The sequence below is a fragment of the Sciurus carolinensis genome, chromosome 14, assembly GCF_902686445.1.
Source record: "Sciurus carolinensis chromosome 14, mSciCar1.2, whole genome shotgun sequence".
NCBI classification, from domain to species: Eukaryota; Metazoa; Chordata; class Mammalia; order Rodentia; family Sciuridae; genus Sciurus; species Sciurus carolinensis.
In genome coordinates, this window is record NC_062226.1 from 620,610 (window position 1) to 645,775 (window position 25,166).

Genomic DNA, 25,166 nt, shown 5'->3' on the forward strand with positions numbered 1-25,166 from the left:
CTCACCTGGACCACAGGACAGACACCAAGGAGCTGGTCTGTCTCAGCACCACGCAGCCTGCGAGGCCCTGAGGGGCTTCTAGCAGCCTATGCCTGGAAGTCCAAAGACAGTGGCCCAAGCAGGGGACTAGAGACTCATAGGCTCCCTAAGAACTCTCCACCTCTGAGCTACCCCAACACCCAGGGCCAGCAGAGAAAAGGCTCATCTGCGGAGTTACCAAAATGTCTTTTATTTACATAAGTGGAAACCTCAGTGTGTACCCAGTGTCCCACTTGAGAGTCAACCAGTGCAGCTGGGCAAGGAGCAATCTCCTCCAAGGGTAAAGGAGGCAGTTCACATAGGAGCGGGGAGGGGCACTGCCTGCAGGGCCTCGGTCCATCAGATGGGGCACCCTGGTACCAGGTGCACAGTGGCTCAGGTCACTAGCCTGCAGCTCCTCCCGAGTGATCCTACAGACATCTGGGCCCAGCATAACTGCTTTGGCCAAAATGATGTCCACTCCCTCCCCTCAAGGTTGCCCACACATCACGTAAGGTCAGCTGCTAGGGCAATGAACACTGCCAACACAGGCAGGCAGGAGCAAGCCTTCCACTAGGAAAGCCCCAGGAAACGCAAGGCCCCAGGGCAGGAGCAGGTGCCTCCCAGGAGCAGCTCTTGGCAGCTGAGAAGGGAGGAAGGGTGCCCGACTGCACTCCCAAGGTCAGGAGAGCCTCTTCCTGATGACTGTCCCAGGAGGGGCCTCTGCTCTTGAGTAGCCCTTTGGATGCAGAGACTCAGAGACCAGCTGGAGCGGGCACGCTAGGGAGAGGCAGCTCCAGCGCTGGAGGCTCTGCAGCCTGGGCTGGGCTGGGTTTTCGATGGTCCAGCTGCTCCAGCTTCTCACCCAGCTGGGAGTAGAGCTCCTTCACAGCCTCGCCACTCTGCAGACAAACCCAGGTTGTGGGACCAGCACACACAGGCCAGCCCCAGGGCTACCCAGAGGGATGCACCACGGACCAGGCAAAGCACTGAGGGCCAAGGTTGGCATCCCCAGAGGTGGAGGTCAAGCACTCACCTGGCCTGTGGGCTCCAGGGCCTTCTGCAAGCCTCCAGCTTGGATGGAGCCACTCTAGGGTGCAGGTGGAGGAGCAGCCGCAGCACATGGCGATGCACATTCTCCTTCCTGGAAAAGGTCAGGGCCGAGTGGGGAATGGGGCATGGGGCTGAGAGAAGGACACAGACTGCCCTCCTCCAAGGTCCAGCCCAACTGCAGTAGAGAAGCCCCTTTAGGCCCTTCCTGCTATCCCTGGAGACAGTGCCCCCCAACTATACTTGGACAACCCTTTGGCAAGTGCAGCCATGGTGCCCGACAGACCCACCTGCAGCCTCTCACCTGCCAGGCAGACAGAGTACAGGAAAGTCTGAGTGGCCTGGGCTCGCCCACTGCTGTGTGGCCTACCTGGGTGAGGCTGTGAGGAAGAAGCCATCAAAGAGGCTGCTGCAGAAATCCTCCAGGGCAAACTCATCGGCCAGCAGCGCCAGGCTCCCCGTAAGCAGGTGGAGGAAGATATCGCTGAAGGCCAGGTCGCCGAACGTTTCCACTGCAACCACAGCAGGTTGGCCCAGCCCAGCCACCATATACCCTTTGCCAGGGCAGGTGACCTCTACCCTCAGGAGCCTGCATCTGGGGCCTCCCTGGGGGTTCCCAGTTGTCCTGGGCCAGAACAGGGTCCCAGGTGGGTGGTGGTCCAGGGTGTGGGGATGAAAACAAGACAGGGCCTGAAGGCCCTGCCCAACAACTGAGGGCTCTGGTCAGAACCAGCTCCAAGAGAAAAACCACAGACCAACAAGGAAAGGCAGGAAAGAGCCAAAACATAATCTGGAGGGAGTCCTGCCAAACCACCCAACCATCCCTCAGGAAAAAAGAGTGAAGAAATGCTTCCAAACCCCCTTTCTGAAGCCACTGACCCCGAAAGCAGACAGACTGCAAAGCCAACTGCAGCCAATCCTTGCTGGCACCAACAACCAAAAGGGTGCAGCCAGGGTCTGCCAGGAGCAGGCCTCAGGGACAACACACGGCAGCAGTCCTGCACAGGCAGGCAGCCACAGCACAGGAGGACTGGGGACCAGATACCAGCGTCCCTGATGCCTGCCAGGCAGACCTGCCGACACTGCCTGAACCAGGGGAGAGACATTTCAGGGAGACACAGGCATCCCAGGGGATGCGCTTGCCAATGCCCAGACCCTCCAAGCCCTACAACCCGTGGGAGCCTCGACGGGCAGGCGGCGGGGCTGGCGGCAGCACTCAGGTCCCACTGGAGGGTGACACTTGCCAGACACCAGGGGAACACAGCCACCACAAGGCATCTGACCCAAGGGATGACAGCAAACCTGCTGAGAGGTGACCATCCTTCTTTTGTAGAGGTACCTACTAAACTGTTCAGAGTCACAGGTCATGTGTCAGGGACAGGTGGCCACACACTGCGACCAAGAGTTCTCAGAAATACCCACAATCAGAAGAAAATACTAGAAAACCCACATAAGAATAAGCAAGCTTCTCCTGGACATGATTGGAGTGGCACATTCCAGCCTGGGGGGTAGCAGCATGCTCCAGGAAGGACAGCCCACTGCCCACCTCAACCCACTTCCAAGTAGCCAGAACCAGATGTGAGCGAGACACAGGTTGCTGAAGCACACGTGGGACAAGGCAAATCACAGTGACTTGTGTCCCTGGAGACCTCAGAACCCCGACACCAGCCCTTCATGCTGCACCCTGATGCCCCCGCAAGCTGGAGAGGCACAGAACAGGTCCCTGGGAGCCTGCAGAAGGGGCCTTGGCCTGCAGATCCCTGACCGTGGCCCTGTGAGGCTCACTACAGACTTCTGGTCCCCAGCAGGGCAAGGCCCAGTCAGAGGACCCAGCAGGTGGTGGCCACACATCAACACCCACAGCTTCCTCCACACAGAAAGCTGGAAGCAGGTGCACCAGCACGGAGAGACAGGCCTGTCGAGCCCAGGTCAGCAGGGTCCAGGGCTGTCCCGAGGGGGCACAGCATGCCACACCTCCCACAGGCCCGGCCAGAGTCCTCCCTCTTCCTGGCTGTGCCAACCCCTCCGAGAGACGCTGGGAGAGTGGGCCTGTCATGGTCTTGGAGGGTACACTCCCGCAAGCCTCTGGGGACTCAAGGATAAAATAAGGTGGCTCTGCATCCCTTCCTGTGGGAAGGGACACAAGGCGAAGCAGCCTCTCAGGTTCCCACTGAAGTAAGCTGCAGACAAGAACGTGGAGTGGTAATTGCTGTGGCCGGCCGGCCAGCCGAGGCAGGACTCACCGAGCCCCGGCAGCAGGCGCAGGAGCGCATTCTTGTTCCGCTGCTTGGTGATGTGCAGGACGTAGTACAGCCCCACCTCGCAGGCCATGCGCTGCTCCTGCAGGAACCTGGGCAGAGGGTGCCCAGGACCCACCCTCAGCCCCACTCAGCACTGGCCACGCCTGGCCACGCCCGGCTCGCCCCGCTGCCGCCCGGCACCTACTTGGTGAAGCTCTCGGGAAGTGTACTGGGGTAGGACACCGGGGCTTTCTCCTCAGCTGGAAGCTTCTGGTCCACATTGAAAGTGTGGTCGTCCACCACGAGGGACATGAGCATGGGCAGGAACCTTGTGACCAGCTCCGCCTCCTGTGGGGATGAGGCGTGAGCCAGCAGCCCCGCAGCCCCACCCGACTCTCCACCCTGCCTCACAGGGGCCCGCCCGTGCCCTTCCTCAGGCCTGCCTGTCCCTTTTCAGTTGCTACTTTTTGCACTGGGGACTGAACCCATGGAGCTTCACCTCTGAGCCACACAACCAGCGTTTATTTTTTATTTTATTGTTATTTTTTTATAGTTCTTAGTTGTAGGTGGACATGATATCTTTATTTATTTATGTGGTGCTAGGGATTGAACTCAGTGCCTCACACATGCAAGGCAAGTGCTCCACCACTGAGCCACAGCCCAGTCCCAGCGTTTGTTTTTTGAGACAAGGGTCTCACTAAGCTGCTGAGGGCCTTGCTAAGTTACTCAGGCTAGCAATGATCCTCTTGCCTCAGCCTCCCAAGCTGCTGGGATTATAGGTGTGCGCCAGCCACCCAGCAGGTATGCCTATAATTTTTTTTTTTTTATATTCTTTAGATGTTTATAGGCCTTTGTTGTATTCACTTATTTTTATGTGGTGCTGAGGCCCGAACCCAGTGCCTCACACATGCCAGGCAAGCGTTCCACCTGAGCCCCAGTGTGGCCCATCTGCTTTCCTCGACACTGCTCCCCAGGTTCCTACTTCTGGCTTCCTGAGACCCCTGCCCAGTGTTGTCTGTGGATCCCCAAACTGGCATGATTACAGCCACTTCTGTGGAAACACTGTGAGCCAAGTTAGCAGGCAGCAGCCCACCTCCCTATAGGTGGCCGGTTCAAGACACCCTGAAACCTCCCTGATGTTTCCTGAAGGAAGCCCCCAGGAGCACAGCTCTGGGACTAGAGGGGGCTCACCTCACCACCCCCCATAAGTAGCAACAAAGCAGGGAAGCTGAATCCATACCATCTTGGGCTCCTTGAAGACCTGGCTGTCAATCAGGTCCCAGGCACCCTGGCCCAGGGCCAGCAGCCTAAGCAACAGCAGGAGGTCAGGGCTGTCCTGCGGGAAAACAGAGGCCTCATGAGAGGGCACACACCAAGGTTGTGCTGTCCTCTGACCTCCCTCGCTATGCAGGGGGTCTCTGCCATGCCAGGACTCCAGGACCCAATCAGGCTCCCACCTGCCCACCCACAGCGAGAGACCCAATCCACACGTGGAACCCAGCAGGATGCCAGGGCAGGCTGCACTCACCCTGGGCAAGGTCTCCTGGCTGACGAGCTCCTGCAGGTGCCGGATGGTGCTGAGAGACAGCGTGTTGATGGCAAAGGGGTCGCAGAGGATCATGGACAGGTCCCTGAGGGAAGTGGTCCTCAGCATTAACTGGGGAAGCCCGGCCGTCCTACCCCTGCTGACTACACGGTACACAGACCACTGAGGATAGCAGCGGGCGGGCAGGGAGACGGGAGGCGCTGCCCAGGGAACTGGTCTTGTTCTGCATGGAGCAAGCAGATCCTACTCTGCGTCCCCCTCAACAAAAAGCCTAAGGTTTGTAATTTATCCTTAACTCACTCAAAGGTTTTTCAAACTAGAAGTGAGACGTGAAAAGGTCTCTGGCTCAGACACCTGAAGGAGGCCACCCTCCCCGGGCGGGATTTGCAGAGGGGCCAGCACACAGCACACAGGGATATGGGAAGACTCAAGGCACGCTGTGTTTCTGAAAGCCTGGCCCAGACCGAGTTCAGTCAGAAAACCAAAGGGCTCTAACACAGGTGGCGGGCTGCACAGCAACAGCCAGAGGTCGCGGGAGCCTCAGCCTGCAGCAGCCCCACACTGCGGCACTCCAGGCCACTGCATGCTCACACTAGCTCCCTTGGGAACATGGGCTCCACATCTGTGCAGAGATACAGGTATTTCTGTTACCCACACTCCTCCCACGTGATCCCATCTCTAACTCAGTTGTGACTGGCATGGCTCTCCCAAAGCATACTGGAATGAGCCAGCTAGTAAGGGTGGGACCCTGGGGGCTGGGCCCTCAGTGCAGACCCTTACCCCAGGACTTGCTCCTGTCCCTTCTTCACTCCATCAAGAAATCCCTGTAGCTCCCGGGCTCTCTTGCTGTCCACGAACCGCTCTCGGATACAGGCATCCAGGCACCAAGTGAACTGCAGGCAGGTGAGAAGCAGGTTGGCACTGGATTCTCCCCGCCCAGCCGGAGGCAAGGCCCTACAGGCAGCTCTGGCCTCTGCCTCTCTCAGGCACAGCACTGCCTGAGCATCGTGAGATCCAGAGGCCAAGACACACACGGGCCAAGGTCCAAAGCTCCACCCCAGGACCTAGGGGCCACAGGAGAGGGTAGGAGGGTACAGAGAAGGTCACGGGGCTTGCAGGAAGTGGGGACATTCTCCCAGGGAGCAAAAGCAGCACTCTGAGCAGTGAGAAGCTCAGAGCAGGACACCAAAGGTCCCCAGGATATGGTCTCAGCACTGCCATGCCTGTGCTTGGGGACACAGGGCAGCATGAAACCCTGTTCCTAGAGCATCCTGGTACCTGCCAGTGAGAAGCCCCAAGGGCCTGGGGCTGGGGAGGGCCAGAGGTCAGCTGGCAAGACAGAGGAGCTGGGGCAATGGTACAGGGTGGCTGGAGGGCCTGCACCCGGCTGGAGCAGGGAAGGGCTGGAAGGCAGTGAGGGAGGCACCAAGACACCCAGGTCTCTGGCTCAGACACCTGAAGGAGGTCACCTTCCCCAGGCAGGGTCTGCAGAGGGGCCAGCACACAGCACACAGGGATATGGGACAGCCAGCCAGACATAAGCTTGGCACTGGTTCCTGGAAGCAGTATGTGCCAGGGAAGCAGCAGAAGAGGACCCCTGAAGGAAGTGGGCACGGAGAGCTGCACCTTGTGGCAGGGGTCCACAGTGCAGATGTCACCAACGTCCAGGTCGTGCAGGGACATGAGCAGCTCAGCCCGCAGCGTGCAGTAGTGCACATTCCTGGTCCGCAGGAAGAGTGTGCGCAGGAACTGCAGCACCATGTCGTACAGCTTCACGTTCTTCCCGACCATCTGTGTCAGCTTCTGCACCACCTGGTAGGAGAGGCCACTGTGCCCAGGACCCCGCCCACCCCACCCCACCCGCCACACAGATGGCTGAGTCCTGGGGACAGCACACACTCCCTCCAGAGGGTGTCCTTTCTACTCCTGCCTCTTCTCAGCTGAAATGCTGCCACTCTGCTGGAGGTGGCAGGCTATTACTTAGGGGGTGAGCCCATGCCAGGACCCACAGTTCCCTGAAGGGTTCCAAGCCTATAACCTCAAGCACTTGCCTGCCGAGTCAAGAGTGGCCAGGCAAGAAGCAGCACTGGAAGAACTCCACTGTGGGATGATCCAGGCTGCCCCATCCTCAAGGCTGCAAGGCTGTGCTGTCCGTTACTCTAGGCTATTTACCCAGCCCAGATGGCTTCTGTCTCCCCGTCTTCGACCTTGGCTAGAGGCTGTGTGACCTTGTCCCACCACCAACATCCAGGGCCACAGAGCAAAGGCTGAGGCCCCAGGTGTACAGAACACGAACAAAATCCAGTTCTCTCCTACCCACCACTGGAGGGCCATGCAGGGATATGGGTACCCACTCCCTGGCAGAAATAAACCACCACACTCTTCCTCAAAACAGGATTTGGCCCACACAGTCTTGGTCAGCTTGGTCACTGTGCCACCATAACTACCACAGAGCTTCATTCAGCTGCTAACTGTAGCAAGGACCACAGGCGACCATTAGCCTGATGTGCCCCGTCACAGCACTGTAAATCAGAGCCCCAAGAAAAGACTGCAAAGCTCAGAGAGGGAAAAGCAGGCCACCAACCAAGTGCCACAAACCAGAGCCCCTTCCGACTTGTCTACAGACACAGATGCTGGAGAGCAGTACAAAGGCCTTGGACACCTGGAGCTAATTCTGAGTCCACCCAGTCAGCTAAGTCAAAACAAAATAAATGTCAAGTATATTAGGACTCTGAAAGTGCATGCCAGGGTTTTCTGAAGACACCCCATCAAAACAAGAGGAAGAGAAAGCTGGGTGTCGTTAAGGAGCAGAGTGGCCAATGTGGGGGCTAGTGAGGAACTGAGCCAGCATGCTGGGCAGGCAGCCTGGGAGGCCATGGGGTCCACAAGCCAGAACTCAGAAGCCAGGACACCAGGAGGAGCAAGGAATGAGGACAAGCAGAAATGGCAGGGAAAAAAGCAGCCACAGATGGAAATGTGCTGGCCCACCCAGGCTGAGGAGGTGGGAACATCCCCGGGACCTGATGCCAAGGCCACTTCTTCTCCAGGAGCGCTGACATCAAGGTGACCCAGAGACACAACCCACACAGAAACTGGGCTTGAGGCAGCAATACGTGGGCGTGGGTGCAGCAGGGATGAGGCTGTGCCCTCTTTCCAGCAGGGAGGGGAGCTGGGAGGGAATTGCTTCTCCCATTCCTTTTCCTGCTCTTCAGAACACTTTGGCACTTGAGAGTCTCATGTGTATAAAAATGTAACTTTTTGAAAAAGATTGACTTAGACAAACAAGTAAGGCAAGTCCCTCACAGACAGAAATCAGTGCTGTCAGCACCCGGTCACCAGAAGATACCGGAGGCAGAGGGAGGCTGGAAGAGGGGGGCCCAAGCTGGGGGAGTGGGAGCGCTGCCCTGGCAGCAGTGGAAGGAGAGGTTTACCAAGGACCTAACCCGAGAACACAAACACAGGACAGAGGTCAGGGACAGCACAGGCTGCACAGCCTCCATCCTGACAGCTGCCGGTCCAAGCGATCAAGAGCCTTGAGGCCCCACTGGAGCTACGGGCCACATTGTGGCTTCTGGCATTTGAACTCTGGCAACTGAAATGTGTTGAGGCATGAAAGACTCATCAGATTTCAGACCCAGTGACCCCAAAATAAAAGCGACTAGCTCAGTGACAACCATCCACATCAGTCACACACTGAAAGACAGCATTTGTGAATAATGAATCGACTGGTCAGGCACAAGGGTGGAGGCCTGTGATCCCAGCAACTGGGGAAGCTTGGAGGAGGTTCACAAGTTCAGGTCAGCCTAGAAGACCCTGCCACTAAATAAGAACATGAGAGGCCCTAGGGGTGCAGCTTAGTGGTGGGGCACCCCAAGTTCGACTCTCATGCCATGAAAATAAAACAGACCTGGTCTTCATTAGCCTGAGATGACTTAGATAACATGTTTTACATCTCTACTAAGTAGTGTTAAGTTAGCTAACTGCTGGTGTGGTAGCCAGCTGCTGTTGTATGTGTGGTGCTAGGGACAGAACCCAGAGCCTCACACATGCCAGCAAGCACTCTACCACACTGAGTCGCTCCTCAGTCCCAGATCCCAGTTGCTTGGGAGGTTGAAGAAAGGGCTCATGAATTCAATCCCAGCCTGCAACAATAGCCCCCCACTTAAAAAAAAAAAAAAAAAATCAAGCCAGGCAAGGTTCACACCTGTAATCCTAGCAGCTTGTGAGGCTGAGGAAGGAAAATAACAAATTCAAGGGCAGCCTCAGCAATTTAGCAAGGCCCAAATCAATTTGGAGACCCTGTCTCAAATAAAAAGTAAAAAAGGGCTGGGGATGTGGCTCAGTGGTTAAGTGCCCTGGGTTCAATCCCTGGTACCAAAAAAAAAAAAAAAAAGGAATAAGAGAATTTAGCTAAGAAATTTAAAAATAAAAAAGATGTCAATTATTGCAAACAAACAAAAAAAAAGTTTGTTTCTTGATAGTCCTGAGGATTGAACCCAGGGCCTCATGCATGCTAGGCAAATGTTCTACCACTGAGCTACATTCCCAGCCCAATTACTGCAAATATGAGTTCAGGTCTAACATCAGTATTAGTAATATATGAAAACCTGAATTCACTATTTGTGAAGAATTAAGCCACAACCACCTTAACAAACTAAAGACATAACAAAAGTTTAACTGGTCATGATAGCACAAGCCTATAATCCCAGTGACTCAGGAGGCTGAGGCAGGAGGACCACAAGTCTGAGACCAGCCTCAGCAACTCAGCAAGACCCTAGGCAACTTAGTGAGACCTTGTCTCAAAATACAAAATAAAAGAGGCTGGGAGTGTAGCTTAATGGTTAAGTGCCCCTGAGTTCAATCGCCAGTACCAAAAAGAAAAAAAAAATTTAAGGGTCAAACAAAAATTGCTTTTTGGAAGTGGGGTGGAGAGAGCTGTCACCCTTCATAAAAGCCTATCTGTAGACATCCACCTTGCTCCACATCACCTCACTGAAAAGCATAAGGTATGCAAGCACACAACCAACAACCCTTCCTGCCACACTCCAGGAGCAGACCCACACTCGAGTCCCCCCACACCCTGCCTCCCTCACCTCGCCCTGGCGTCTGGTCCTGGGGGAAGGACTGAAGAAGTTGTGCAGGACAGACAGCTCTGTGCTGAAGAGTGCACTCTCCTTCTCCAGGATGTACTGTTTCAGCAGTGGGGAGACTTCATCCCCGAAGAGCGCCTGGTTGTCCTGCCAGATCTGCCGCTTCACCTCCACCGCACAGGCTCGGTACAGCTCCTTGTCGGCCATCACCAGCTTCAGCTTCTTTTCAGGAACCTAAAGGACAACACAAGCCCTGTAGCCTCCTGTGAGTGGTGCCTGTGTCCCCAAGGGCCCCCTCAGGGCAGCCATTCACAAAAGCCCCAGCCCATGTTCCCAACAGGTGCAGGCAGACATGCTGAATACCCACAGCTCTCTCCAACACACCAACTCCAGAATCAAGTTTTCTTCTCCATGTGACCCGTCTGAGAGAAGCTGATTCAGGTACACTGCTCACCAAAACTCCCCAGAGCTAAGTGGCTACCTGCACCAAGTAGAGTCTGACTTCCACCAACCAAGGGCATGCAGGTAAGCTGGCCAAACTGCACCTCAGAGCACACTGGTCTCGGGGGAGGGGTGGCCCCATAGCTCTCACCTTGGGCAGGTGTTTCATGACACACATCACCACTGGCTGCAGGGATGGCATCTTAACCAGAGAAAAGCTCTTCTCCAGAAGATCTTCCAGCTTCTTGTATCTGGAAAGACTTGCACAACTGAGGGAGTGGGTCTCCACTAGCAGGAGCGGGGTGGGGCTGGGGGCGCTCCTCAAACAGTCCCCAGCCCTGAAAGTTGCCCAGTCAACTCCGAGGCGGCAGGCGCGTAACTACCTTTCCTCGGCCTTCCCCTCCGAAGCGATGGCTGACACTCGCTCCAGCAGCTTATCCCGTAGCTCGTCAAACACCGACTGGTGGAACTCCAGCCGCGGCGTCCCGTGCAGGTCCAAGAAGGGCAGGGCCGACTGCAGGGAGGGCAGCAGCACGCCATTCTCGGTCTGCGGAGGAGAGGCCAGCGCGGTGAATCCTCCCGGCCGCAGCCACGTCCGCCAGCGCGGAGTGCCTCAGGGCGCTCCCGGCTCGGCCGACCCCGCGCCTCCACCCGCCCGCGCACCTGGAACTGCTCGATGGCCTTGAGCGGCTCGGTGCAGTTGGTCAGGGTCTCCTTCAGGTCCTCGCCGTTGGCCACGCCCAGGTCCTGCAGCCCCGCGAACATGGCCGAGGCCCCGGCCGCCGTCCGGCTCGGCGCCCCATCCCCGCACCGCTCGCCCGGCGCCGCCGCAGAAGCCGCGGGAGCCCCCGAAGCGCGCTCCCCCGGGCCTCGGGCGCCGCCCGAGCCGCGCTCCCCCGCCGCCTCCAGCTCGGCCAGGTCGCGCCCGCAGCGCGGCTCCGCACGGGCCCGCACCGCCCGCTTCCGCCCCGCACGGCCCCGGTCCGGCAGCTAAACGGCCAGGAGGAAACGCCGCGAGGCCAGCACTCGAGTTCCGGGCAGCGACGCGCTACCTCCACGGAGGCTGAGCGAGGGCGCGTGAGGGGTGGTGCCCGGGCTGCGGCAGCGTGGCCCCGCCCACGCACGCACGCACGCACGCACGCACGCACGCACGCCCCGTCTCTCTGCCCCAGTCCTGTGCCCGCCTGGAGGTTGTCCGTAACCTCGCGCCCGCGTCCCGTGCGCAGGAGAACTGCGCCCGGCGTGCGGACTTCAGAACTGACATTTTAAAATCTTTTTATAGTCACGAACAACCCTAATGCTGATCTCACAGCAGCCTCTTGACGTTAATATTTTGCTTGAGGAAGTGACGCGTCTCCGCCCTAGAAGCTCCCTGCCTGGGTCTCACCAGGTGCGGCACAGGTGTAGGACATAGTGCTTGACCTTCACGCTGCCTGGAATTTGGCTTCTCCAGGTAAAACAGGGACGAAGCCCACACCACAGACTTCTCACGTTCGAAAATCCAAACGTGCCTCTAGTGGTGCCCAGGGTCCCTAGCAGAGACCTGGGAGCAAGGTGGAACACAGGGCACGGCCGCCTGCACTGCCATGTTAGACTCTCATTACCGGGCTGGCGTGGTTGGCCCTCACTGAACTTTGAGTCAGAACCTAGGTTCAGTGTCCCTTGCCCTTTGCAGAGCAGGAAGTCCATCCTGGCTGGTATTCTCCCTCTGCTAGGTGTGCAGGTGCCTGTACCCAGCATTGTCCGCCAGCTCTCAACCCTCCATCCCACCACCATGCCCTCCCCCAAGTTCTGATACACCAAACACTACCCCCTTTACGTATGCCTGTGCTGCTGACGGTTGTTCTACTAGAAATTTTCTTCCTAACCTGGTCTGTAATCCCAGCAGCTCAGGAGGCTGAGGCAGAAGGATCGAAAGTTCAAAGCCAGCCTCAGCAACTTTACAAGGCTCTAAGTAACTTACCGATACCCTATCAAAACTTTTTGAAAAAGGACTGGGGATGTGGTTCAGTGGTTGAGCATCCCTGGGTTCAATCCCTGGTTTAAAAAAAAAAAAATTCTTTCTTTCTACTTCTCAGCAAATATTTGCTGATACTTGAAAGTCCCTTCCCCCATGCCCTCCTTCCTCATCCCAGCTGGAGGGGAATGCTTCATTCTTCCAGCTGTTCCCACTTCAGCCTTTGGACCTCTGAAGTGCCTGGCGGTTCAGCCCTAAGCAGGACTCCTATTCCCATCTGGGCAGAGCTTCCAAGGCCAGGGCTCCCACAGCTCTATCACTGTTGCTGCCGGCCAAGTTGGTCAGCCCAGGGCTGAGAACACTGGGGATGGACCTCCAACTGGCCCAGGCCTGGAGGAGGACACAACAGGTGCTGGGTACTCAAACTCCCAGGGCTAGGGCGTCCTCTGCAAAAAGAGGGTGGTGCCGCCCTCAAGGAAGCAGTTGGGGTAGTTGGTTTGCAGGGCTGAGTTCTGGGCATGGGTGGGGGTAGCCGCCGAGAGGGCACTAGAGCAGAGTCTCCTTTTTTGGAGGGCAGGCCAGTAGTGAAGAGGGGACAACAGCAGGCTGCTGTTCCTGCAGGGACAGGGACCTAAGGAGTAAAGGGCCAGGCTATGACTTTGGCCTGAATGTCCTTAGGCCAGGGTTCACAGGTGACCAAACCCAGCTGTGTCCTCAGGTCAAGCTGGTCCTCTGGGCCCTCCCTAGTGGCTTGCCAGGCTGACCCCACCTCAAGGTGGCAGCTCAGGGAACCCCAACAGTTGGCTCCTCACCTCAGCAAGCAGCCTGACCCTTAGGTAGACTGGCAGCTGGACTAGTCCCCTGGGTAGCATGATTGGGTTGGGGTATTCGGCCAGGAAGCTCAGGGTGAGTCCCAGGATGCCACCCAAGATTACCCTAGAAAAGAGGGCTCTCTGAAAGAGTGGCTAAGTAGAAACCCCTGGACAGGGAAAGCCAGAAATGGCAGGGAAGCAGCAGGCTTCTTCAGGACAACCCACTGGGCAATGCACAGACAGGCAGACACCAGGAGTCTGGGAGAACCAACTGCATCTCAGTATAGCAGGGGATGGCCTCTCCTTGTTCACAGCCCACAAAGGGTCTGCTAGTCAGAAAGGTGAATTAGGGGTGCCTAAAGAGTCAGAAGGCCACGCTCCAAGCCCCAAGTTCTAGGAGGAGGCCCCAAGGGAGGCCAGCGTTCCTACTAAATAACCAGCCGAGCTGGCAGGGTCCAGCAGGCTCTAGAGCGTGCAGAAGGGGCCTGTGTCATGGCGCTTGGGTCTTCGCACACCCTGGATGACCACTCCGGGCACAGAGGGGAAGCGTGAATTGTAGCAGTCCTCCACATAGTAGGCAGCCGGGCCGGGGGTTCGGGCTGTAAAGAGAGAGGGCTGGGAACCCACCCAAGAGCAGCCCTCAGCCTTCCACAGTACCCCGCCTCAAGGAACCCAAGCCTCCTTACAGGAACTGAACCAGGAGGCAAAGGCAGGTGAGCGGCTCATGGAGAAGGCAGGTGAGCGCGGGTTCTGCAGACGGTACCCCGGGAGGACGTTGTAAGTGTTGGGGCTGGGGCGCTTCTCTCCCGGAGCCTGCAAAGAAGCCTGGAGCGGGAGATGGGCACGCGGGCCCTTGACCCGGAGCAGGCCTGGGCGGGCAAGGCCCGCAGGTGTCTTGGGGGTGTTTACGCGGCGGCCTCCGAAGCTAAAGGCCGGGAAAGAAGGGCGGCTGAGCGGCCTGTAGTCTGCAGGAGATGGCCACTGGAAGGATGCAGGAGGCGAGGCTGCAGGGCCTTCCTGGCCCAACTCCAGGCCTGAGCCGGCAAACCGCCCGGCCCCTTCCCCTACCTGGCTTGGCCACGCGGCCCCCTGCGCTCCGCCTGCGCCTCCTCATCGCCTGGCCCCTCCGCCAGGCCCGCTGGCCCCTCCGGCCCCTCCCCGCCACTAGTGGCTTGGTGGCTCGTCCCCACCCGGCTTGCTGGCCATCCTTGGCAGCCTCCACTACTAGTCCTCCGCAGGACCCGTGAGTGCGCACTCCCCACCTTTTGCTCTCGGTTGAAGTCAACTTTCTGCGTGAACGGGCTTTCGCTCTGAAGCCACATGGTCTGCCACGCCCTGCGGCCGCCGCCCTCTATGTTGGAGCCGATAGTCGTTGGGGGCTTTAGGGAGGGATGCATCCATTCCCAGGTTGGGGGCAGACTGCAGGGAGCTGGGGCGGGGACACGCACCTCGACCCGGGTACTTGCAGCCAATGCTGTAGTGGGGGTGTGGGGAAGATTCTCGCACCGCCGCGTCAGGCACCTCGTACTTGGTGGGGCCGGGGACGTCCAGGTCGGTCAGGATCGGGGGGCGTCGCTCTAGTACTGGCCGTAGGAAGCAAGCTCTGGGCCTGGGTTTCCCCCAGCACTCTGCTCCCTGCCCTTTACAGTTTCCAGACCATCCTGGGGGTGGGGGTGGTGTAACCAGAACCCTCACTCACGCAGTTCCTTCAGGGTCCCGGTGCAGGTAGGGGGGCACCTCTGGGGGGTGCTTATTCCTAGCCTGAGGCTGGGTGGGGCCCCCTTTCTCTTTCGGGGCCACATCTCATCCTGACTTCTCAACAGCACAGCAGCCTCAGGCCTGCAAGACCAGCAACCACTGTTCACCCGGCCCACTGGCTACCCCCAGTGCCTCCAGCCTGGCAACACCCCCTGATATTACTGGGTGGGATATAGCGGCTTCTGACTCGGGGGGCCATGGGTCCAGTGTTTGCCCCCATTGATGTAAAAATTTGCCAGGAATTTCACAGCCTTCTGGTCGAAATTCATCCTCCATGCAGAGCTCCCTTCCTGAGGGCAGGCACAGCAGGGCTTTATGACCTCACTGGTCATCATGGGGCCCCTCCGTTGCCAGGAGCTCCCTGGGGAAGGAGCACTGTCCTGCCCAGTAGAAGCTGCCCCAGGGGCCCCGCCCAGTAAAAGACCCCTCCCCCAACGTGCTGAACCGGGTGGGGAGGAACTGTCCGGTGGCCAGGAAGATCCTTAACCTGCCATGGGGCTCCAGGCCCAGCATCCCATACCACCTTCCCCACTTCTGACCCCAACCGTTTTTCCTCCCCTGTTCTTTGGGATCACCTGGGGACTAGACCCCACTTCAACAGGGCTCCTGGGAGGTTTGAGTCCCACGCTGAGGGTGCCTGGGGAGCAGAACCTCTGTTCACCAAGTCCTGCAGGATTCCAGGGGTTGGGCCTACCCAGAGGATGAAGAGCAGAGGGAGGGGTCTAGGAAGGCTGCCTGGAGGAGGAGGAGAAGCTGCTGCCTCAGTCCTGCAGGACAGGGTGAGAACCTGTCTTCCACCTGGGTGCACAGAGGCCAGAAGGAGCCTAGTGCTGGAGGTTCACAGGTGAACTGAGCTGCCCGATGAAGCTGCAAGCAGTAATGAGCCTGCGGGAACAAGAGTGCCTCTGGGCACCAGAGCCTGTGCTGAGCAGCCTCTGGTGCTGACTGGCCCCAGCCCTGACCTCAGCTCCGAACATCAGGCTAGGGGTGTGGCTCAGTGGTAGAGCACTTGCCCAGCACGTGCAAGACCCTGGGCTCAATCCCCAGTACCGTTAAAAAGCAACAACAACAAAAAACGTGTCCACCCGGAGCAGCCTCTCCAGTCCTCTTCTGCTGCTCTACCCTGGTGGCATTTCTTCCTCTCTGGATCCCTCCCGTCCAGCACTGCCTCTGCCTGGCACTCTGGAGGATGGATGGACGCATGCTTGAGAAAACACACTGAGATGGGCAAGGGTTCCACCTGGTTGTGCTTGGGCTATGTGTACTTTGAGAACATGACCATAATTGAAGGGGACTGCAGACAACAGCTGTGCAGTGTGTTAGGTCAGAATTTGGGTGACTGTAGGAGAGAGAGCGGAGCAACTGAGACGAAGGGCATCGTGGCATATGGTGGTCAATCAAATGGACAAGAAAACTCCACTGACCCTTAATTCCACCTGTTGAACCTTAACTCCACTGACCTTTAACTCCACCTGTTGATCCTTAACTACCTTAACTCCACCTGTCACTCAGCAGGACCACCGCCTATTCCAGCCTATAAAGACCTTGGGCAGCCAGGGCCACTCACCCGGCTCCCTACCCTTACCCCCAGGGGCTGGGAATTTTGCCTGAGGGCCAAATTCTAATAAAGCTTGCTTCTGCCACTTTCTGCCCGATTTTACTTGGCCGCTAACCTTGCCCCTGAGCTTACACAGTGCGCTAAGGAAGCCTTGAGCTGCTGCTGAGGGTCACTCAGTTCCTCCCTGTGGCGGGCCTGGTGTGGTGAGTGGCACTGCACACACCTTTGGCTAGTATCAGTCTTGTTCCTGCTTGACCTGCATTAGCAAATTGTGCTCCAAAAGGTGTCTCCCAGCAACGAGCCTTGGATGCTGCCTTATCAGCATTTCATCAGCATTTCCTTGATTCGGTCGACGTCACCCTGCACTCAGTTGTTGACTGGGCTTTTCTGGAACCGTCCACAGTATGTTTGCGTTGTAACCTGTGGGTGGATCACTCAGGTCGCATGCTCTCCAGTTTGTAGTGTGTTTTGATTGTTTATGCTGTTTTTTTGACAGTGGTACTACTAATTTTTTTCCTATATGATGTCTTCATTTTTATAGTTAGAAAGTTCTTCCAGTACCAGAAAATTTTTATTAGTTTTTGTTCAAAATGGGAAATAATGTGCTGCTCCAGCAGAAAGAACCCACAGAGCTCACACGGCTGTCCAGCTGGGAAACCCCACTTGGAGCTGACCTCTGCAGGGAGGAGGACTGGGATGAGACAAAAAGCCCACTCTGGGGTGGGGGCTGCTTTTCTGTTGGGTCCTGGGGTGGGGCAGGTGGCCTAGAGGGGAGGTCCCTTTGGGGTTGCAAGAGCCAGTCTCCTCCCAGTCTGTTTTCAGAGCACTGAAGTGGATGGGCTTCTTTCCAGGGCCCCTGCCTTGCCAGTAGTCTCCTAGACTGGTGCCTGGGTTAGCAGGTGCCTAGACAGGGTTAACTGGTGGCCGGGCCCAGGGGAGCCCAGCAGTACTGGCCCCTTCACAATGGTTGCCAGGTGACAGGACTCCCCTCAGGAAAGGAGCCAGGCATAGGAGGAGCTGAGCCAGCAAGGGCAGAGTCAAGGCAAAATGACAGCTACCCAGAAACATGACCTCTTCACACCAGAACCTCACTACATCCCTGGGTAAGAACTACCTCAGGCTCCAGAGGGAGGCTGCAGCCGGGCCTGGACTCCAGGGAGTTGAGGGTCAAAGCTACGGGACCAAAGGTCAGGGTGGCCAGGGAGCCAGGCTGAGGCCCACAGGGCTGGAGAACTCTGGAGTGGGAAGCTCTGGGTGGGGCTGCAGAAGAGGGCCTCACCCCTCCCTGCTGCCTCGGTCCCAGATACCATACCAGGTGGCCAGCTTGTCCATCAGGAGCAGAATCTGGGGCAACCCAACAGCTGGTAGAGGCTGGCTAAGAAAATGCCATACACTCCTCCATAAAGCTCCCGATTTAGAGATGAGATAAGCCTAGACCAGTTTGTTCATTAGGTTTCCTCCTCAAGTAAAACAAAAATCCTAGCCTATAATTCCTGTGACTTGGGAGGCTGAGGCAGGAGAATCCCAAGTTCAAAGCTAGCCTCAGTAACTCAGTGAGAGTTGCCTCAGCAATTTATAAAGATCTTGTCTCAAAAAATTAAAAAAAAAAAAAAAGAGCCAGGTGTGGTGTCACATGCCTGTAATCCCAGGAAATTGGGAGACTGAGGCAGTAGGATAGCAAGTTCAAGGCCAACCTCAGCAACTTAACCCTAAGTAACTTAGTGAGACCCTGTCTCAAAAAAAAAAAAAAAAAAACTGGGGATGTAGCTCATGGGTAAAGTGACCCTGGGTGTTCAATCCCCAGTATAAGTAAGTAAAGACTGGGGAATGTGTGTAACGCAGTGGTACACCCCCCTGGGTTCAATCCCCAGTACCAAAATAAATATAAAATCCTTCCACCGGGTACAGTGGTGCACACCTATACTCCCAGCTATTCAAAGACTGAGGCAGGAGGATGGCACATCCCAGGCCAGCCTCAGCAACTTAGCAAGACCCTGGCTCAAAATAAAACAGAAAGGGCTGGGCTGTGGCTCAGCGGCAGAGGCTTGCCTAGCACGTGTGAGGCCCTGGGTTCCATCCCCAGCACCAAACAATAAAATAAAGCAGCCCTCTGTGGAAAGCACAGATGCACACAGGTGCACACCTTGGGGGAGGCAGAGGGGCCTGGGCCGCCTCTCCACAACACTCACCGGTGGGCTGGCTGGCACAGAGGCAGACGCCAGCCTTGCCACCTTTTCAACCACTGGGCCTGTGTTAACCTTGGCAACTTCTAAAAAGAAGACCATTTAAGGCTGGGGGTGCGCCTAGCGTGCTTGGAGAGTTGAAGCTCTGGATTCATCCCCAGCACCACGAAAGGGCAGGGGGGCAGATAATTCAGCCAAGATGGTGTTGTTGCCCATAGTCCCAGCTCTTTGAGAAGCTGCGGCAGAAGGGTCATTTGAGCCAGTTCAAGGCCAGCCTTAGTGAAACCCTGTTTCAGGAGGGGGAAAAAATTCACTCCCTGGGTGATCACATAGGCCTCTGGCAGTGCTGAGCACCTACCTAGATTCCCCATGTGGCTAAAGGACTTCTCCCCTTCAAAGTCCTGACCATACCTTCCTGCTGGGACCAGTTTGTGCATAATGGACTTCCCTCTGCCTGGGTCCTGTGCAGGGACAAGTCACCATCCCTGGACTTGCTTCTGCAGGACAGAGCCCCCTACTTCCCTTGTCTTTGAAGGGAAGACAAAGATCAGGGGGGTGGAGGATGGCAGGGCACAGGGGCAGTGATGACAGCAGTCTCACCTCTGGGCACAGCTTCCACAACCCCCATTTTACAGGTGAGGTCAGGCAGCTGCTGAGTGGCAGGCAGGCTGGATCTGCATCCTGATTGCAAGGGCCTTGCCCAGGGATCTTCTCTTGCCAACTGGCCCTGCTCCTCTTCCCTCTGCAGCTATGCCGGCTTCTATCCACAGCTGCGTTACCAAGTGGGGAACACCTATGGGCGCACCACAGCACAGCTGCTCACAGACCCCAGCGTGCAGAAGAGCCCATGCTCCGTTCTCTCCCCTATGTCCAAGCCCAGGTTCATTGAGGACTTCAGCAAGTCTAAGCCCCCCTTTGTCCCTTGCCGGGACCTGAATGAGCCCTATATCCCCCACTACTCTGGTGAGCTGCTGGCCCCTGCTCCATGCCCTGCCCCTTCCCATGCCTACCTTCCTGCCCACGTGGCTTACTGGCTGCCATGTCTGCACAGGTTTGAAGCCATACAAGAACTTTGAGATCCTGGGCCAGCTCCCAGCCCAGGAGGTGGGCGCACAAGGGTCACCAGAGAACATATCCAGACAGGTTCTGCTGCCTGCAGGTTTCATGCCCTATCCTCCCTACCCCCCATGCCCACCTGGCAGAAAGGGGTACTCTGGAGACTTGGGACACCCAGGCCTGCTGCTGGCACATGGAGAAGATGCCTGGAAGACCACTGCCCCTGTCCCTGAGATTCCAGGGCAGTCCCAGGTAACTGGAGACACTGGCGTTGGACTCAACCCCCACCCAGGCCCCAGGTGGGAGCTGGACAATGACTTGCTCCTCTCCCACCCCAGCTGTACCACTGCAGGAGGGACGAGTATCTGCCCCCACCCTACAGGCAGGAGACCCTGGATGTGGGCAGATTTCAGAGGCTGCCCCAGTTGGACCACCCCAACCTGATCCAACGCAAGGCCATCTCAGGTGGGTGCTAGGAACCTGGGCTAGTCCCTCACTAGGTCACAGGGGCCCAGATGAGATGGAGGGGATGAGGGACTGAGGCTGCTGCCCTGGCCCCTTCCCTACTCCCTGGAACAGGCCAACCTGCCCTGCCTCTCAGGAGGTCTCCCTGACCTGCCTATGCCCTCTTGGCCTCAAGACAGTCACTTTAAGCTGCCCAGCTTCCCCAACACACCTGGAGGCAAGTGGGTATACCTGAGGAAAACCAAGGGGACTTGGGTGGGGTCCTGACAACAGCCCACCCCCAGGCTATGCTGGCTTCATCCCACGGTTCACTTGGGTGATGGGGATGAATTACCGCGATGGAGTCACACAGGCTATGGATGAGTTCGACAAGAACCAGGTAGGAGAACACCGTCCAGGCTGTTCCCAGGTGCCTACACGTCAGTTGCAGCCCCACCCGGCAGCACCCCCAGAAGGATAACAAGGACAGGCTTCCAGAGGCTGGGGCAGGAAGGGTCCTACCTGGCCCAGGGACCCCCATCCTAACAAGGTCAAATATTTTTACAAGAGCTTGGGAAACAGGAAGACCCATGAGCATCATCACCCTTTTCCCAGAGAAAAGGGACATGGTGGCCCTTATCTAGTCCCAGCAGAAACAGGATTGCAGGGCTGGGGATATAGCTCGGTTGGTAAGAGAACCTCGTGAGCACAAGGCTCTGGGTTCAATCCCCAGCACTGTCCACGCCCCCCCCCCCCCCGCAAAAAAAAAAAAAAAAAAAAAATGATTGCAAATTTAAGGCCAGCTTGGGCGACTTGACCAGAATCTGTCTTAAAATCACCTTAACTCCAGCTATGGTAAGTCACCCCTGGTAACACACCCCGACAGCCAGCCCTTTTGCTCACAAGGAGGGTTGTGGTGCAGGCAGTGCTCCTCAGCACCTCTCTTCGGTCTCCCCAGTTCCTGTTCAGAAATCCAGTCTGTGCCTTGGGCGAGAGGTTGCCCAAGACCCACTGGCCAAACACCACCATCTACAACAGCCAGGGCCTGATCCCATTCTACATGGGCTTCATCCCACGTAAGCACTGCTCTCTGCTACAGGCCACTGCTCGCGTCCCAGGTCTTGCCTTGGGCATGTGGGAGAGGTGGGAGGCTGGGGCCCCTGGTCCTTTGTGGGTGTCAGTCCTGCTGCCTGGCCACGTCATCCCACCATTCCCCAGACCCGGGAGGGGTTCACCAGCCCTTCCTATTGAATTTCTGGACAGAGGTCAGTTGGCATAGGATTGTGCTTCCCTGGACAGACCAGGCCACGCGAGCCCTGCAGGAGCTATATGCAGGCCTGCCCCAGGCATGTGGCAAGCCTAAGCCAGCTGCAGCCTTGCTCCCTCACAGACATGCAGGACAACTATGCACTGACCTTTGGCAACAGCACCCGCAAGGCCTACCGCAAGGAACTGGAGAGGCGAACCCACACACTGAAAATGCTTTAATGGTGGTGTCTGTACAGCATGTGACGTTAGACAGAGGACAGCAAGTGCACAGTGAGATATGGCCTGCAGAACAGCTGAATGAATAAAGAGTTCACACTGCTTCCACGCTTCACAGACAACTCTAGGCCACCTCCTCCTCAGCCTCCTCCTCAAACTCGCCCTCCTCCTCCGCTGTGGCGTCCTGGTACTGCTGGTACTCAGACACCAGGTCGTTCATGTTGCTCTCGGCTTCAGTGAACTCCATCTCGTCCATGCCCTCACCCGTGTACCAGTGCAGGAAAGCCTTGCGCCGGAACATGGCAGTGAACTGCTCCGAGATGCGCTTGAACAGCTCCTGGATGGCTGTGCTGTTGCCGATGAAGGTGGCGGACATTTTTAGCCCCCGGGGTGGAATGTCACAGACAGCTGTTTTCACATTGTTGGGGATCCACTCGACAAAGTAGCTGCTGTTCTTGTTCTGGACATTAAGCATCTGTTCATCCACCTCCTTCATGGACATGCGGCCCCTGAACACAGCAGCCACCGTTAGGTAGCGGCCATGGCGGGGGTCACAGGCGGCCATCATGTTCTTGGCATCAAACATCTGCTGGGTGAGCTCAGGTACCGTCAGGGCCCGATACTGCTGGCTGCCTCTGCTGGTCAGGGGGGCGAAGCCGGGCATGAAAAAGTGCAGGCGGGGGAAGGGCACCATGTTCACAGCCAGCTTCCTAAGGTCAGCATTGAGCTGGCCTGGGAAGCGCAGGCAGGTGGTGACCCCACTCATGGTGGCAGACACCAGGTGGTTAAGGTCACCATAGGTAGGTGTGGTCAGCTTTAGGGTTCTGAAGCAAATGTCATAGAGGGCTTCATTATCAATACAATAGGTTTCGTCTGTGTTTTCTACAAGCTGGTGGACTGAGAGAGTGGCATTGTAGGGCTCGACCACTGTGTCCGACACTTTGGGGGAGGGCACCACACTGAACGTGTTCATAATCCTGTCTGGGTACTCTTCCCGGATCTTGCTGATGAGGAGGGTCCCCATCCCAGACCCAGTCCCCCCACCCAGGGAGTGGGTCAGCTGGAAACCCTGCAGGCAGTCACAGCTCTCTGCCTCCTTCCTCACAACATCCAGCACAGAGTCGACCAGCTCCGCGCCTTCTGTGTAGTGCCCCTTGGCCCAGTTGTTCCCAGCACCACTCTGACCTAGAAGACAGAACAAGTTATCATTCTTGCTAAGTATGTGGTCGCTTCTGGTCCCCAACACACATACCAAATGACATTTCGAGGTTATGTCCTGAAAATAAGGAAAATGAATCCCAAGTGATACAACAACAGTCTGCCCCACCAAAAAATTAAATCAGGCGCCAAAGTTGAAGCAGCTTAACAAACCCCGCCCTGGGAAACCGCAGCCAATTCCCAAGGACGGCCAAGCAGCCAATGCTGTACGGAGATTACATCTACTCCTCCTTGCCGGAAGGTGGACAGCTGGGCCTGCCTCCAAAGCGGCTTTAGGCAGAGACTGAGTGACTCGGAGGGCAGGAGATGACCAGGGGGGCCCCAGCTCTCTAATTCCAGCAGCAGTGACCTTGGGGCAGCCCCTTAAACTTTGAGCCGCCCAGGTTACCAAACCTTGCCCAGCCCCCACCCCTATATACCGAAAACGAAGTTGTCTGGTCTGAAGATCTGCCCAAAGGGGCCCGAGCGCACCGAGTCCATGGTGCCAGGCTCCAGGTCCACGAGCACAGCGCGGGGCACGTACTTGCCACCTGGTGGAAGAAGAGAGAGAGTCAGCGAGGGGAGACCCGCAGGGTCGCAAGAGGGACTGGAGCGGGGGTCTCACCGGTGGCCTCATTGTAGTACACGTTGATGCGCTCCAACTGCAGATCGCTGTCCCCGTGGTACGTGCCGGTAGGATCGATGCCATGCTCGTCGCTGATCACCTCCCAGAACTGCAAGCGACGCGGGCAGGCCCGGCAGGCGCAGGCTGAGTCACGGCGGCCGGTGCGCCGGGAAGCGGCCCCGCCCCGGATGGGCGCGGCGGGCCCTCCCCTCCCCCGCCCGCGCGCCCCGCCGCCAGGCCCATAGGGCCTAGTAGTCTGCCGCTGTCCCCGCTAGCCGCCCAGGTACGGCCCCGGCCCCGCGCGGGCACTCGGGCCGCAATGCGGGGCGCCGCCCGGCCAGCCGCTGCCGCCATCTTCCCCAATCGGCCGGCCGGTCTCCCTCCCCGCGGGCTCGCCCCACCAGGCCGCACCACCCTGTCCCCGCACCTTGGCGCCGATCTGGTTGCCGCACTGCCCGGCCTGCAGGTGCACGATCTCCCTCATGGCGGCGGCGCGGGAAGTAAGACGAAACGAAGAGCGGAAGAGCAGACGCGCAGAGTGCTACAACCGACGCTCAGCCAGCGCTTATATACCTACGGCGCCCGCCTCCACCAGCCCTGGATTGGGCCTCCAGAACGAGGCCGGCAAGCGTCCTCATACGATTGGCTACATTGCCATCAATCGAGCCGCCTAAGGTCTGCCTTCCCAACGACGTCGACTTGTTATTGGCCAGGAGCAGTTGCGGACCTCCCTATCACAATTCCCCCCCTCCTGGCTCGACAGTGCCCCGTCCATTGGGTGTTTCAAATGATTGATTTGTCCTCCCATTGGCTGACTTTCGGAAGCACGCCGACAGGCGGGCTCTATTGGCTGCGCGGGTTTGGCGTCCTGGTAACCGCCGCAGTGCAGCGGGAGACGCGCGGGGAGGGGGTGGGCCGCGGAGAGTGGGGCGCGGGCTTCCGGCCGGAGGAGGGGGCCGGGAGCGGGGGGTGTAGGCTGGGCCCCGGAGGGGGCCGACCGTGCGCCTTCTCGAAGACGGCCACGACGGAGGGCGCGGCACCGGGGCCCGCGCTGGCGGGCTCGATAGCGGCGGGACTGGCCCGTCCTGCGGGGCCTCCAAGCCCAGGCGGGGTGCGAGCCGTGAACGGCTAAATTGCAAGCGGCTTGGTGTCAGGCGAGGGGCTGGGTCCTCCGGGACGCGCAGGGACCCCGCCCCCGCCGCCCCTGCGGCGGCGCGCAGTGTTGTGGAGACGGTGCTGGCCCGGCGCCCGTCGCCTTGGAGCCGCGGCCCAGGAGCGCGGAGCTGCGTGGAGACTGCAGGGCCCGGCATGCCTGGCCTTGACTCTGTTTGTACTCGAGAGGAAAAACAAAACGCGTAAAGGAAAAACAGTTAAAGTACATGTGGTCGTACCATCAAGCGCTGCAGAGCAGTGTATTTGCGTTGTATGTTTGTAACATTTTAAAAGGGATAAATTACACCGTAGGGTCTGCCCCTGCCTGGGCATCTCCGGATCTGGCTTTCTGGGTGAACTTTTTACCCTTTGCCTACCAACACGAGGGTACTGGGGACAATTTCTGCTTATCTGTCTTCGTAGAGGAAGTGCACCCCCTTCCTCACCACATAGTGCGCAATACCACAGTGTTGTTTTGGTGTCCAATGACTGAAATATTGTCAGAACAAGCTGCCTCCTGAGCCTACGTAGCGACATCAGCATTTTCTTACCGC

General features: G+C 57.7%; 4 protein-coding genes across 5 annotated transcripts; 1 reads left to right on the forward strand and 3 right to left on the reverse strand.

The window, feature by feature from the left end:
- Positions 1-212: 212 nt before the first annotated feature.
- Positions 213-11,438, reverse strand: Nelfb (negative elongation factor complex member B). Its single transcript, XM_047525612.1, is given in 14 exon segments — positions 213-920; positions 1,055-1,086; positions 1,089-1,162; positions 1,439-1,580; positions 3,312-3,418; positions 3,514-3,656; positions 4,549-4,644; positions 4,837-4,939; positions 5,635-5,747; positions 6,481-6,666; positions 9,948-10,178; positions 10,537-10,636; positions 10,769-10,932; positions 11,049-11,438. Coding segments are annotated over 14 exon segments (1,740 nt in total). The 5' UTR covers positions 11,151-11,438; the 3' UTR covers positions 213-773.
- Positions 11,439-13,619: 2,181 nt separating this feature from the next.
- Stpg3 (sperm-tail PG-rich repeat containing 3) lies at positions 13,620-15,181 on the reverse strand. The gene is made up of 6 exons (XM_047525414.1): positions 15,075-15,181; positions 14,854-14,993; positions 14,603-14,737; positions 14,417-14,505; positions 13,841-14,135; positions 13,620-13,753 (listed from the first exon to the last, which is right to left on the reverse strand). The coding sequence occupies exons 1-6, from the start codon at positions 15,179-15,181 to the stop codon at positions 13,620-13,622; spliced, it is 900 nt and encodes a 299-aa protein (XP_047381370.1).
- Positions 15,182-17,517: 2,336 nt separating this feature from the next.
- On the forward strand, positions 17,518-22,817 carry Fam166a (family with sequence similarity 166 member A). 2 transcript variants are annotated; one of them, XM_047524774.1, is made up of 7 exons: positions 17,518-17,573; positions 19,402-19,616; positions 19,705-19,961; positions 20,048-20,174; positions 20,459-20,553; positions 21,112-21,229; positions 21,544-22,817. In XM_047524774.1, exons 1-7 carry the CDS (start codon positions 17,518-17,520, stop codon positions 21,639-21,641), a joined length of 966 nt encoding a protein of 321 aa, XP_047380730.1. In that variant the 3' UTR covers positions 21,642-22,817. The 2 variants fall into 2 exon arrangements, with proteins under 2 accessions (XP_047380730.1, XP_047380729.1); XM_047524773.1 differs by lacking the exon at positions 17,518-17,573 and having other exon boundaries at positions 19,555-19,961; positions 21,552-22,817.
- Positions 21,623-24,028, reverse strand: Tubb4b (tubulin beta 4B class IVb). Its single transcript, XM_047524772.1, has 4 exons — positions 23,888-24,028; positions 23,461-23,569; positions 23,276-23,386; positions 21,623-22,823 (listed from the first exon to the last, which is right to left on the reverse strand). Exons 1-4 carry the CDS (start codon positions 23,942-23,944, stop codon positions 21,763-21,765), a joined length of 1,338 nt encoding a protein of 445 aa, XP_047380728.1. The 5' UTR covers positions 23,945-24,028; the 3' UTR covers positions 21,623-21,762.
- Between the last annotated feature and the right edge of the window lie 1,138 nt (positions 24,029-25,166).

Bases quoted from the DNA above. Each gene is read 5' to 3' on its own strand.
- Stpg3 (XM_047525414.1), bottom strand. From the start codon at position 15,181: ATGAATTTCGACCAGAAGGCTGTGAAATTCCTGGCAAATTTTTACATC. The intron at 14,506-14,602 runs GTGCGTGTCCCC...GCTCCAACATAG, and splicing joins CTGCAAGTACCCGGGTCGAG to AGGGCGGCGGCCGCAGGGCG. The intron at 13,754-13,840 runs GTAAGGAGGCTT...CTCTCTTTACAG, and splicing joins TGCCTCCTGGTTCAGTTCCT to CCCGAACCCCCGGCCCGGCT.
- Tubb4b (XM_047524772.1), bottom strand. From the start codon at position 23,944: ATGAGGGAGATCGTGCACCTGCAGGCCGGGCAGTGCGGCAACCAGATC. The intron at 23,570-23,887 runs GTGCGGGGACAG...CGTCGCTTGCAG, and splicing joins GCAACCAGATCGGCGCCAAG to TTCTGGGAGGTGATCAGCGA. The intron at 22,824-23,275 runs GTATATAGGGGT...TCTGTCTTCTAG, and splicing joins ACCAGACAACTTCGTTTTCG to GTCAGAGTGGTGCTGGGAAC.
- Fam166a (XM_047524774.1), top strand. From the start codon at position 17,518: ATGACAGCTACCCAGAAACATGACCTCTTCACACCAGAACCTCACTAC. The intron at 20,554-21,111 runs GTAGGAGAACAC...CGGTCTCCCCAG, and splicing joins ATGAGTTCGACAAGAACCAG to TTCCTGTTCAGAAATCCAGT. The intron at 21,230-21,543 runs GTAAGCACTGCT...GCTCCCTCACAG, and splicing joins CTACATGGGCTTCATCCCAC to ACATGCAGGACAACTATGCA.